The sequence below is a fragment of the Chrysochloris asiatica genome, unplaced genomic scaffold (assembly GCF_000296735.1).
Source record: "Chrysochloris asiatica unplaced genomic scaffold, ChrAsi1.0 scaffold00071, whole genome shotgun sequence".
Classification (NCBI taxonomy): Eukaryota; Metazoa; Chordata; class Mammalia; order Afrosoricida; family Chrysochloridae; genus Chrysochloris; species Chrysochloris asiatica.
Window position 1 is genome coordinate 9,631,988 of NW_006408589.1, and position 13,554 is coordinate 9,645,541.

General features: G+C 42.0%; 1 protein-coding gene across 1 annotated transcript in view; it reads right to left on the reverse strand.

The window, feature by feature from the left end:
* The window catches only part of DOCK2 (dedicator of cytokinesis 2), a 658,261-nt gene that overhangs the window by 104,661 nt on the left and 540,046 nt on the right, over positions 1–13,554 (reverse strand). The window contains exons 31-32 of the mRNA XM_006864832.1: positions 10,712–10,812; positions 10,558–10,616 (exon numbers count right to left, since the gene is read on the reverse strand). Of these exons, the coding sequence (XP_006864894.1) occupies positions 10,558–10,616; positions 10,712–10,812 (160 nt within the window). The remainder of the gene's footprint in view (positions 1–10,557; positions 10,617–10,711; positions 10,813–13,554) is intronic.

Below are 13,554 nucleotides of genomic sequence, written 5' to 3' on the forward strand. Positions count from 1 at the left end.
AAAAAAAAAAGAACACTGGACTTGGAGTCAAAAGACAGGCTGGTGTTGTTGACCTTGAGAATGGCCTTGTCTCTCTGGGACTCAGTAATTTTACCTATAAGATCAGGGAATTGAATTAGGTGATGCATCAGTTAGAGATATGACAGAAGTCTGACCACTGTGACTAAACTGAAAAAGGACTTAATTTTTCTTGTTTAACAACAAGTAGTGAAAAGATGGTCAGTCCTGAGCTCCCCCTCTAGATTTAGCATGTGACTTGTCCTCATGGTTTCCAGGTGTCTGCTGCACCTGCCACCACTCATCTGAGAGGTGGTCAGACTGTGGTAGCTACTGGTATTTTAAACACCAACAGGGTCACCCATGGTGGACAGATTTCAGTGGAGCTTCCAGACTAAGAAAGACTATGAGGAAGGAGAGGCAGACTCCTTCTGAATGGTTAGCCACTGAAAACCTTTTGAATAGCAGTGGAACATGGTCAGACACAGTGCCTGAAGATGAGTGCCTCAGGTTGGAAGGTACTCAGAACGTGACTGGGGAAGAGCTGCCTCCTCAAAGTACAATTGAGATTAATAACATGGATGGTGCAAAGCTTTTGAGACCTTCATTCGCAAAGGGAGCACAACTCAAAATGGAAAGAAACAGCTGAAAATATCCATTAATAACTGGAATATGACATGTACAAAAGATGAATCTATAAAGATAGGAAATCATGAAAAAATGAAATAGAATGCATAAAGATCAATATCCTAAGCATTGTTGTTGTCTCTCTTAGGTGTCATCAAGTCCATTATGACTCATAGTGATCCTTCATAGGGTTTCTGAGGAGTGACTGATGGATTTGAATTGCTGACCTCGCAGTTCACACCAGGATATCATCCAGGCATTATTAAGCTGAAATAGACTAGTATTGGTCATTTTGACTCATACTGGAAAAATAAATTAAAGAGGAATAATGTCACATTCATTGCCAAAAGGAACATTTCAAGATCTGCCTTGAAGTTCAATGCTGTCTGTGATAGGATAATATCCATCTGCTACAAGGAAGACCAGTTAATACCACTATTATTCAAATTTACACACCAACCACTAAATCAATGTTGATGAAATTAAAGAATTCTACGGAACCAACTCAACAGCACTTCACAACAACAACAAATAACTACTTCAGTCTGAAATTGATCAAACATGCAATCAACATGCATAGACTGGTGACTGGAATGTGAAAGTTGGAACCAATGAGGAAGGATAAGTAGTGGAATGTGACCTTGGTGATAGAAATGATGCTGGAGATCACATAATATAGAATTTCACAAGACCAAGAACTTATTCATTGTAAATATCTTCCTTTAGTAACATACACCTAGACCTCAAAATAAGAAATATACAGGAATCAAACTGACTACATTCTGTGAAAAGAGATAATGGAGAAACTTAGTATCATTGGTCAAAACAAGGCCAGGGGCAGACTGTGGAACAGATCATCAATTGCTCATATGCAAGTTCAGACTGAAGCTGAAGAAAATGAAACAAGTTCATGAGATGCAAAATCTGACCGTGATTATATCCCTCTTGTACTTTGGACATGTTGTCAGGAGGACTCATTCCGTGGAGAAAGATACCATGCTTGGTACAGGATCAGCAAAAAAGAGGAAGACAGCTAACAAGATGGAGTGACACAGTGGCAGCAACAATTGTATCAAACATCACAGTTGTGAGGAGCATGGTGCAGGACAGAGCAATGTTTCTTTCTGTTGTACTCACAGGATCACTATGAGTGGAACTGACTCTGACTCCTAACAACAACAGCAACACTGCACCTCCAGGCATCTTGGGTTTTTCCTCAGAAAAGTAAAGAATTATACGCAAAAGACAAATGTACCCAATGAATCTGCAAGCCTCTACTCCTGTCTTATATTAATAGAATTTACTTTTTAGAGCTGTTTTAACTTTTCAAAACATTGTACAAACAGTACAGAGTGCCCATATACCTGTTCATTCTTCTGCACACTGCATTAATGTGGCACGTTTGTTACAATGATTGAACCAATATTAACTAAGGTTCACAGCTTGCACTGGGGTTCACTCTTTGTGAAGTACAGTCTGACTTTTTTTTTTTTTTTTACATCATGACTTGTGTCTACCATAAGAGTATCCTGGAGAAGAGTTTCACTGACTTAAACAAGCTCTGTGTCCCACACATATACACCCCACTCCTTTTTATCTTTTTTCAACGGGGAAAGTATGCTCTCCTGAAACCCCAAATATATTGCTGTCAATTTTTTATGACCCAGAATTGGGTCACATGGCCATCACCTGCTACCTGACATTGTTAACTAAGCACACTGTCATTCCCCCAAAATAATCAGGGTTCAGTTCGCCAAGAAGAAGGCAAGAAAACAGATTACACAGGCAATCAGCTACGTGGGCCACTTGTCAACTTTACTCTGTTTTGTATATTCCATGAATTGCACTTTAAACACTATCATTACTCAGCATAGTGTTCTCATTACATTGATCCTTAACATGTATCGTGCTTAGTCCTGGCTGGGATGAGCAGGTAAACCTCATTAGCAGGTTATTGCTAGCATGCAGGGTGGGAGAGGGAGGGAAGACACTCATTCGCTCAGCTTCTTCTTTCTAGTCTTTCTTTTTATGAAAGCCACAGACAAGGGGAAGGCAACCACATAGCCAATGGGTGGCAGACTGGGGCAGTAAGACAATCATGTCAGGCTGATATACTTTTATCCTCCCAGGAGTCAGGCCAAGAGGTGGGCAGGGCAGCCATCTTTGCAAAAGCATCCTTTGCTTTGTGTTTTCTGCAGGGCTTGTCTGTGGCTTTGGTTTGCCTTCTGCCCATAACTCCTTCCAGTGACATCACCCTGGATTTTACTTTGGGAAACTGCCTCCCAAAGTGGATGATGGGGTATCAAGGGAGATAGCGTGTCGTCCTTGGCAACCGACTCTTTAGCAGTGATGCAGGAATGAACCCTACAGAAGCAGTGTCCTGTCCTGGTCTGCTAGAGTGGGTTGTTGGTTGGTTGTTGTTTTATTTCATACCTCTTATTGTGAAATGAGTGAAGGTCTACAGGGCAATTCATCAGTTTTTACATTCAACCAATCACTGCAATCTGACAATCCCTAGAGTGGTTTTGGACCTTGTCCTTCTACACCCTGGTTCTTCTACTTGTCCCTTGAGTACATACCCCCTTACTAAGTCAGACACAGTCAACATCTCTTCTTTGCGAAAAACAAAGAAGATTCTTTTAATTGCATTAATTCCTCCTAAAGGTATTTGCAAGCAGCAAGGAGTCAGATTTTCCAAACATACAAGCAGGCAAGGGTGTTTGTCATGATTCTGACAACCAACATAGAGTTGGTCTTAACTCATGTTGATCACATGTACAATGTGACACACTACTGATCCTGTACCAGCCCCACGATCAGATGATCAGATGAGGGTAGAGCAAAGTTCTCTTGTACAACACAGGGTTTTGATTGAGTGATTTTCAGAAGCATTTTTTCCTAGTCTATCTTAGCCTGGTAGCTCCCCCTGAAACATGCTCAGCATCGTAGCAACATAAAAACCTCTGCTGAAAGATGGGTGGTGGCAGCACATGGCATTGTAGTGCCGTGGCCAGGAATCAAAGCCTGGTTTCTTGCATGGGATGCAAGAGTTCTGCCACTGAACCACCAATCCACTATCTGACTTTGCACAAACCCTTCCTCCTTTTCTGAGTTTGTTTCTTCACTGAGAAAATGATGGGTTGACTAATACGTTCAGATTGTTCTTTCCTGGGTGTGATAGTTATCTTATATCAAGTTGGCTTGGCCAGCATTCTCAGCACTTTAGCAGTTAAGATGCAGTTATCACCTCCATGATGAGATTTAATATGATGCAATCCCCCCATGAAGTGATCTGATGTAGTCAGCTCTGACCTGATGTAATTATCTTATGTGTTGCAAATCCTCATTTTCACGACTTTAATGAGACCAGAAGCAATCTACAGGATTAGGTTGCATCTTGAGTCAATCCCTTTTGAGATATAAAAGGAGAGACAAGTGAGCAGAGCTCAGAGGGACCTACCTCCCCCAAGAAAGAAGAGGTGGTTGTGGAGTGCCTCCTTTGGACCTGGGGTCCCTGTATTGTGAAGCATCTAGATCCAGGGGAATACTGATGCTAAGATATATGGAGATCTACAAGTAATGCTGGGCCTAGGAATGCTGAAAGGAGACAAGGACCATTCCCCACAGCCAATAAAGAAAAAAACCTTCCTCTAGAACCAGCACTCTGAATTTGGACTTCCAGCCTTCTAAACTATGAGAGAATTATGATGATGTTTGAAGCCCTCCAATTGTGGCATTTCCATTACAGCAATCCTAGGGAACTAAAACACCGGGCTTCGGAATTTCCTTCAAAGAAAATATTCAGCAGAAGCGTGATAGGTATCTACATGTGTAGTTCAGGAACTGTCCTTATGATGGGGCTCTGGGCTCCCCACACTACTCAATGATATAGCTCTGTTTTTGTCCAATTTACATTCTGAGCTTTTTTTTTTTTTTTTTTTTTTTTAGTGTTCCTCAGCTAAAAATAAACATTTGAAAAATGCTGGACAATATGATCTCAAAAGGGCCCTTCTAGCTCTGATGTGCTGTGATTCTAAACAGGTGGAATATTTGGTAACATCTCTTCATTCATCAGCATAATTGGGAATGCTGGAACGTCTGCCAAAACATAATCTATATCTAAATAAAATCTACTGTGTGCAAAACAATGTCAACGAAGGACATTCAGAAGTGAGCGGGCTGTGTGGAAGGGTTTGCAACTGACAAAGCCCAAACCCCTATTTGTATTTCTAGCATTATGTGGAGAGAGAAAAAGGGAGCCCACCACAGGCTTATCTGGCCCCTAGTATTTTAGAGCAAAGAATGCAAACTAGTGGTAACTAAACTGAATTTGGGTCCCATTAAGGTTTCAATGCTTTAAAAATTTTCAATTAGTTGTCATCAATATTTATAAGTTGGAAAATGCATTTAAAATCCAATTTCCTGGATTCATTTGAAAAATCGGGAGATGTGACATCAAATCTTCGTTCTATCAAGATGGCAGTCAACTAGAAAGGAGCAGAGACGGTCCCTGTTAGCTAAGTGCCCATGCTTCACTTTGTTCCAGGCCTTGTCACGTCTTTCCAAATTCCTGACCCCAACATCAGGTGTCAGCTACCAAGTAGGTCTGCACTTGCTCTATATATTTCCCCCCTATTACAGGATAGCTTGGTGGTACTGTAGGATAAGCACTGGACTGTTAACCACACCTGACCCCAACATCAGGTGTCAGCTACCAAGTAGGTCTGCACTTGCTCTATATATTTCCCCATTACAGGATAGCTTGGTGGTACTGTAGGATAAGCACTGGACTGCTAACCACAAGGTCAGTAGTTCAAACCCACCAGCCACTTTGCAGGGGAAGTATGAGGCTACCTCAACTCCCATGAAGATTTGTAATGTCAGAATCCCTGTACAGCTTTGCTTGGAGTTTGACTCTACTCAATGGCAGTGGGGTTGGGTGTTTGGGGTTGCAGAAGTAATAGAAATTAATCAAAATATTTCTTTCTTATATCCTGTCCTTATCTAAAGTGAAGATATATTTTTATAGAAAATGGAGCCAGATGGCATTTCTTTATGATACTGGCTCTCAAGCAAGGGTGATTTTTGTTCCCCAGGGAACATTTGGCACTGTCTGGAGACATCTGTGCTTGTCACAGCTGGGTTACGGTTCCTACTAGCACCTAATGGATAGAGATAAGGTGTATGGATTGGATTTGATTCCCTGAAAATATATGATTAAGTCCTAACCCTGGTACCTGTAATGTGATTCTGTTTGGGACCCGTTTTGTTTGGTTGTGTCAATGATGCCCTAGCATCCTTCTGAGTAGCCTCTTACAAAAGAAAAACTAGGCATGGAGTGAGACGGACTGCAAGAAAGTAATATGTGATGATCTAGGAGGGAGATGCATCTATAAGCCTGCGTTTGTGGACAGTTACTAAAAGCTCAAGGAGACAAACAAGGACCTACCCTTAGAGCAGATGCCCTAAATTTGGATTCTAACCTTCAAACTGGTGAGAAAATAGATTTATATTCTTTAAAGTCACCTGCTTATTGTAATTTGTATGGCAGCACTAGGTAACTAAGATGCTAGGGATGCTGCTAAACATTCTACAGTGCACAGGACAGCCGCCTACAAAAGCCACTGACCTGTGCCAACCCAAAGTGTAACAGTGCTGCAGAGGGGAACCGCTGTGCTGTGAACTTCATAGACATTTAGCATGCCCAGCCCCTTTCCTCGTGCTGTTATCTTCCTTGGCGCTCTCCTTTCAGGCCTTAGTGATATAAACCCAACTTTGGAGGTTAAGGAGCCTCAGGAAGCAAGGATGAAGACAAGCATAAGAACAGTGACCTCGATGGCTTCACTTTCCCCTGTGTTCAGTTGTTAGGATCCTCATCCTGTGAGAAGGAGCGATTTCCCCAGCTGAGGTCCAGGGAAGCTCAGATCTGTGTTTTAGGTCTCAGAACCTGTAAATGGCAGGATAGGACTCACAGCGTTGATTGGGCAGCCTGTCCCACAACTGGTTCCTCAGCACTTCTTTTAATTTTGTGGACCACCCCACAACTCTCTACTCTTCAGTGTGTGCCCTCAGCAGAACTCATGCTGCCAGCATCCACAGAATTCAGGAAGGCAATCCTTCCACTGAATAGTGCTCCCCACAATGGATGACCTTCTGGATAGGAATGACAAGAAGTGCTGTCCAGGAACTCAGATGGAGATCAGTGGGCAGTAAAAGGTCTCAGGATGACAGTAAAAAGATCAGTGGGATTGGGGTTAAGGGATGGCTAGGTGGAACATAGGGCATTGGTAGGGCAGTGAAACTAGTCTGTACAATACTACACTGATGGACACAAGACATTATTCATTTATCAAAACACCAGGACACGAAGAGTGAATCTCAATGCTAACTATGAACATTACTTAATGAAAATGTATCAATATTGGTTCTTCAATTGTTACAAACATGTCACACTAATGTAGGATGTTAATAATAGGAGAAACTATGTACAGTGGGAAAGAGGGTGTATGAAAACTCTGTATTTATTGAATAATTGTTCTGTAAACCTAAAGCTACTGTAAAAATAAAGTGTGTTTAGGAAAATAGTCCTAGGAAACAAGAAGTAAAATCTAGAGAGTTTACACAGGTTGAATCTAGAGGTGGGCACAGTCCCTGCGAATACCTCCATCAAAGAAGGTCTCCATTTAAGTCTGGGTGAGCAACCAGCAGCAGAGTGTCAAGGAGAAAACGTTAAGTCTCACTACTCATTACTATTCATGAATAAGGAAGACCAAAGAAGAACCAGTGTATCGGGATCGTGGTGTTGGTGAAGAATGTTAAAATACCATAGGATATATGTACTCTGAAAGGGATCACAGGTTCCAGGGAGGGAGGGAAAGATATGGAACAAAATTCAAAATCATAAACAATACCAGGCTTACCAATCAAAAAGAGACTGGTAGAACCCAGAGACTATGGTTCTTGGTCATCCTTCAGGTCTGGAACAGAACTCACCACCCAGCTCAATTTTAAACCAAACAATAGATAGTTATATTGGGGAAAATACCACCAGTGAAGTAGGTACACCATAGAATGGTCAACCACAAAAGACAGTATTTACCTAAGGACAAAATTCAGAAGGGTGGGGAAAACAGGAGCAATGGAAACAAGAAACACAGTGAGGAAGTACGATAATTGATGTCCTGTTGAGGGAATTGCCATCAATGAGATGAAACCAAGAGTGAACTGTTGAATGTAAAATTGATGATCTGCACTCTAACCTTATTTCAGTTCAGAATAAGTTAATATATATACCATAGACTGCCAAACGAAAGAACAAATCTGTTTTGGAGAAAGTACAACCAGAAAGAAGAAAAGGTCAAAAAGGGTGTCAGAAGAGACACTGAAACTTGCTCTCCAGCATAGAGATGCTAAAGCAAATGGAAGAATTGAAGAGGTACAAGAGCTGAACAGAAAATTTCAAAGATCAGCTTTAGAAGATAAAGCCAAATATTACAACAAAATGTGCAAAGATCCGGAGTCAGAAAACCAAAAAGGAAGAACATGTCCAGCATTTCTGAAGCTGGGGGAACTAAATAAAAAATTCAAGCCTCAATTTTCATTATTGAAGGATCCTCTGGGCAAATTATTGAATGATGCAGAAAGCATCAAAAGAAGATGGAAGGACTACAGAGTCACTGTACCAAAAGGAAATGGTTCGTGTTCAACCATTTCAAGAGGTAGCATATGATCAAGAGCCAATGATACTGAAGTCCAAGGTGCATTGAAGGAATTGGCAAAGAACAAGGTACCAGGAATTGATGGAATAAAAATTGAAATCTTTCAAGAAAGTTGAGGGGGCACAGGAGGCACTCACTCATCTATGCCAAGAAATTTGGAAGACAACTCTCTGGCCAACTAATCAGAAGAGATCCGTATGTGTGCCCATTCCAAAGAGAGGTGACCCAACGGAATGCAAAAATCATCAGACAATATCTTTGATATTTCATGGAAGTAAAGTTTTACTAAAGGTAATACAGAAATGGCTGCAAGCATACATTAATTGACAGAGTACTTCCAGAGGTTCAAGCCAGATTCAGAAGAGGCTGTGGAATGCGGGATATCATTGCTAATGTCCGATGGATCTTGGCTGAAAGCAGAGAATACCAGAAAGATATTCTCTGTGCTTTATTGACTAGGCAAAAGTTTACGATTGTGTGGTCATAACAAGCTATGGACAACATTGTGAAGTATGAGTATTCTGGAACACTTAATTGTGCTCATGAGGAATCTGGACATGGACCAAGAGGCAGTTGTTCAAACAGAACATGGGAACACTGAATGATTTAAAATTAACAAAGATTTGCGAAAAGGTTGTATTCTTTTACCATACTTATTCAACCTGTATGCTGAGCAAATAAAATGAGAAGCTGAGTTATATGAAGAAAAACATGGCATCAAGATTAGAGGAAGACTCATTAACAACCTGTGATATGCAGATGATACATCCTTGCTTGCTGAAAGCGAAAGAGACTTAAAATATTTATTTTGCATCTCAAAATATGAATTGCATCTCAATGTCGAGAAAACAAAAATCCTCACCACTGGACCAATAAACAACATTCTAATCAACGGAGAAAAGATTGAAGTTGTCAAGGACTTCATTCTTCTTGGATTAACTATCAACACTCATGGAAGCTGCAGTCAAGAAATCAAGCGACATATTGCTTTAGGCAAATTTGCTGCACAAGACCTTTCTAAAGTGTTGAAGAGCAAAGATGTCAGCTGGAGGACTAAGGTTCACCTGACCAAAGCCAAGGTATTTTCAATAACCTTATACACACGAGAAAGCTGGACAGTGAATAAGACCGTAGAAGAATTGATGCTTTTGAGTTGTGGTGTTGGAGGAGACTATTGAAAGTGCCACGGGCTGCCAAAAGAACCAACAGATCTGTGTTGGAAGAAGAAGTGCAGCCAGAGTGCTCCTTGGAGGCCAGGATGGCCAAACTTCATCTCTCATATTTCAGATATATTATCAGTAGGGACCTGTCACTGGAGAAGGATATCATGTTTGGTAAGATGGATGGTAAGAGGAAAAGAAGAAGACCCCCAGTGAGATGGACTGGCAAAGTGGCAGCATCATTGGGCTCAAGCGTGGCAACAACAGTGCGGTGGGCCCAGGATGGGGCAGTGTTTTGTTATGCTGTGCATAAGGTTGCTATGAGTCGGTACCGACTTGATGGCACCTAACAACAACAACAACAACAACAACAACCAGCATTTTCATTAGAAGGAAGGATGGTAAGACTGTCTCTCATACTCTGAACATGTTATCAGAAGAGACCAGTCCCTGGAGAACAACTTCATATTTTACAAAGCAGAGGTTCAGTGCAAAAGAAGATGACACTCAAGGAGGCTGACTGGCCCAGTGGCAGCAACAATGGGCTCAAACATAACAACACTTGTGAGGATGACGCAGGACAGGATAGTGTTTCGTTCTGTTGAGCATAGGATCACTGTGCATCAGAAAAGATTTGATGGCACCTAACAATAATTCTTCCCCCTGAAGCTGGTGGGTCTCCTGTGGGCCACAGCACCACCTAAGAAGCAGAAAACAGGATGACCCACCCACCAGCAGCAAGCTCACGTGGGATGTGTTGAGGGCGTGAGCTTCACAGCAGTTCTGTGCTGAACTCAGTCTTGTTAATTCCAACTTAACTTCTGATTCCCTCAGTATACTAAGAAGATGCAAATGCACAGCTGTTGGGGGCGGGGGTGACACCTCTCTCCTTCAGTGTACAAGCAGACTCTTATTAAAAACCCGGGGTGTGCAGACTGATCAACTGTTATCTCTAGCTCCCACTGCTGAAACCCCTGTGGCCCCCTAACAGATGGTCTTCAAGAAGGAGTTTGGCGTGTGCAGATGTGACTGTCTGGATGTGCGTACTTACTTACCAAGCTTGTACCACATATCTCTGATGGAGAATCCAATTAACCGTCTCATGTCCCCGTACCTAGAAAGAACAACACCTCTGTCTCAGGCACCATCTCAGATAATCTCATGAGCCCCACCCCCACCCCCTTTAGGAAACCCAAAACTGCAACCTACTTATCCAGGATTTTGTTGTGCTTGGCGTGTGAGAACTGTTCCAGCTGCAGGGAATCCTGAGTGATAAAAGCCACCGCCAGATGAAAATAGTTGTTCCATAGCTGTAAGTGAAAGAGAACAGAGGCATGGAGTAGGTCTGAAGAGGGAAGGCATATTAAACGCTGGGTAATGTGAATAATTTATGAAGATGGCAGAAGACAGAAGCAGGACCAGTTTAACTGTGTGTACTGCGATTTTCTCACTGGCACTGACTCTGAAAATTAACATTCAGGCCAAAGCTAGGCTGATGGAAGGGATTTCTCTAAGTGCAAACCACGTCTCCTCTCTGAAAACAGGATCTAGGAGGGAGAGATGATTTTAGGGCTCCTGTTTTTATTTGCTTTGATTTTGTTTTTGGAAAATGGTCCACCCCAGCTGGCTGGCTGGTAAGCTGGCTCCTTTGCCTTTGAATTAGAGTATGATGAGGGATTAGGGTGTTATAGGGACATCACAGTCTTCCCTAATTCCAGAAGTCATCCCTAATTCACCCAACAGCTCAGAAGACGAGACTACAATGAATTCTGTTTTAAACCATTTGGCCTCCTCTTTGGCCTTTGTTCCATGGCTCAATCCAGTGTGGTTCCCAGCGCTGAAGCATCAGACCACCTGGGCACTTGTTAGAAATGTACATTCTCTGGTCCCAGCCCTGAACTATTAAAGCAGAACCTCTGGGGGTGGGGGTCCCTGATTCGAGTCTTAATAAGACCCCTGGTGATCCTGGCACACACTTGTGTTTGAGAAACACTGTTGGCCTCATCTATGTGTGAAAGCCAGTTGCTATTGAATAGATTCTGACTAATGGTGGCAACCCTATGTGTATCAGAGTACAGCTGTGTCCTACAGGATTTTCCACGGCTGATTGTTCAGAAGTAGACAGGCTTTTCTTCTGAGTAGACTGGAACCTCCAATGTTTTGGTCAGCAGTCAAGATGGTTAACTACCCCACCCACTATGGTTTATATGTGGGTTTATCATAATTTTAACAATTGCTAAATGGGAGAAACTAATCAGAATCGCCCGCTGCTCCTCAGAAACCCTATACAGGGTCACTATGGGTTGGAACCAATTGATGACACTTAACAACAACTACAACTACAACATAGCCCATATCAACATCACGGTCATTGTGGCTACCACTGTTGAGCACTTGTTATGTGCCAGTTGTTAAGTGCCATCAAGTCAGTTCCTACCCATAGCAACCCTGTATAGGGTTTCTGAGGAGCGGCTCATGAGAGTGAACCACCAACCTTGCGGTTCAAACCCACTTTTCAGTCCAGCGCATTAACCCACAGCACAACACCAGGACTCCGATATGGGCTCTAGGGCCATAGAAACACGTCCAAACTAGTATTTTGTTGAGTTTCAGTGAATGCTTCTGCAAAACCCACTGTAGGGAGTTACCATAAAAATGAGGCAAGATAACATGTTTAAAGGCATACAATTTAGTCATTGCACATTAGTCCTATTATTGATATTCTTTTCATTATTTGAGTGATTCCTTTAGCACCAACATAAATAATAAAGCTTGGCTTCTTGGGTGCTCAAGAGTACTTCTGAGTCAAGGATTTATAAGAAGGTGGGGAAAGACCTTTAAGGACAAAGCCCACCCAATTTAATCTAAAGAAGCCACCCCACCATTGAGACCTTCACCTTTAACTCAAAGATGATCCTCAAAGGATTCAGAGGACTGAGGCTCAGAAAAGGCACCTTTGCCTTCATCAGTCATTATTTTTGCCTTGAGCATTACTTTCAAATGGGCTTGTTGTTCCATATTCAGGAAGAAGAAAAGAAAGCCCTCCATTCTCACCATGGACAGACACTTTTCCAAACTCTCAACCTTTTATCTCTCAAACCTTGGTATCTAGTATTACTCCCATTTTGCAGATAAGCAAACTCAGTCTCAGAGGAATTGAATAGTTTGTAAAAGTTCACCTTGTTATACATGCAGCAGAGCTGGCATATTAACCCAGATTGTCAACACCTCACAGTCAGCGTTTAGCAGAGGATTCATTTAATAGACATTTCTTGTACATCTTCTATATGTCAGGCATTGGTTAACATGAGGATAGGGCAATGGCTACATAGGCAAAATGCCTGCCCTCAATAAGCTTACATTCTGTTGAGACAACATGCTTTCCTTTACTTGAAACTAACAGGCCATAGTAGCTAAATTAACTTGAGATTTCAAGGTGACCCTTGGCTTGTGACCCTGCTAACTGTGGCCCCTGAAAAGTACACTGTCCAAACAGTGTCCAGAATGAACTTTAAAAAAACAAACAAACAATTTGGAACGTGGAAATAATTCATCCTCAATCCTCCAAATACTTTTCATAACCCTCAGAATCAAATCCAAAGCTTTCGGTTTCCCTAGTAACCTCGTCTGTCCAAACACCCAGCTCAGCCCTCCTGTCCATGCAGGCTGCTGTCCCTTCTGGTATCACAGACCTTAGGAAGCTCCTCACACCTCAGTGACATAGCAGGATCTCCAGGTCCTGATACTGACCACAGCTCAGAGTTCACACCCTCCTCTCATGCAAGACCTGGGTAAGACACCACAATGGCAGGAGGAAAGTCCACGGTCACAGCACACAGAAAGGATTAATTTTAAGGTGAACATTTTCTGATTTTAAGGGGTTACATAAGAGTAATAAGAGAACAAAAGGACATAGATATCTGACAAACAAAATTGAACTACTATTGCTTATCTGTCGACTACCTGGCTTTGTCTTTCAAAAAACCGTTCTCTATGTCACCTCCAGTTCTGATTTTTAAAAACTGATATACATGAGTATATTTTTGATATGT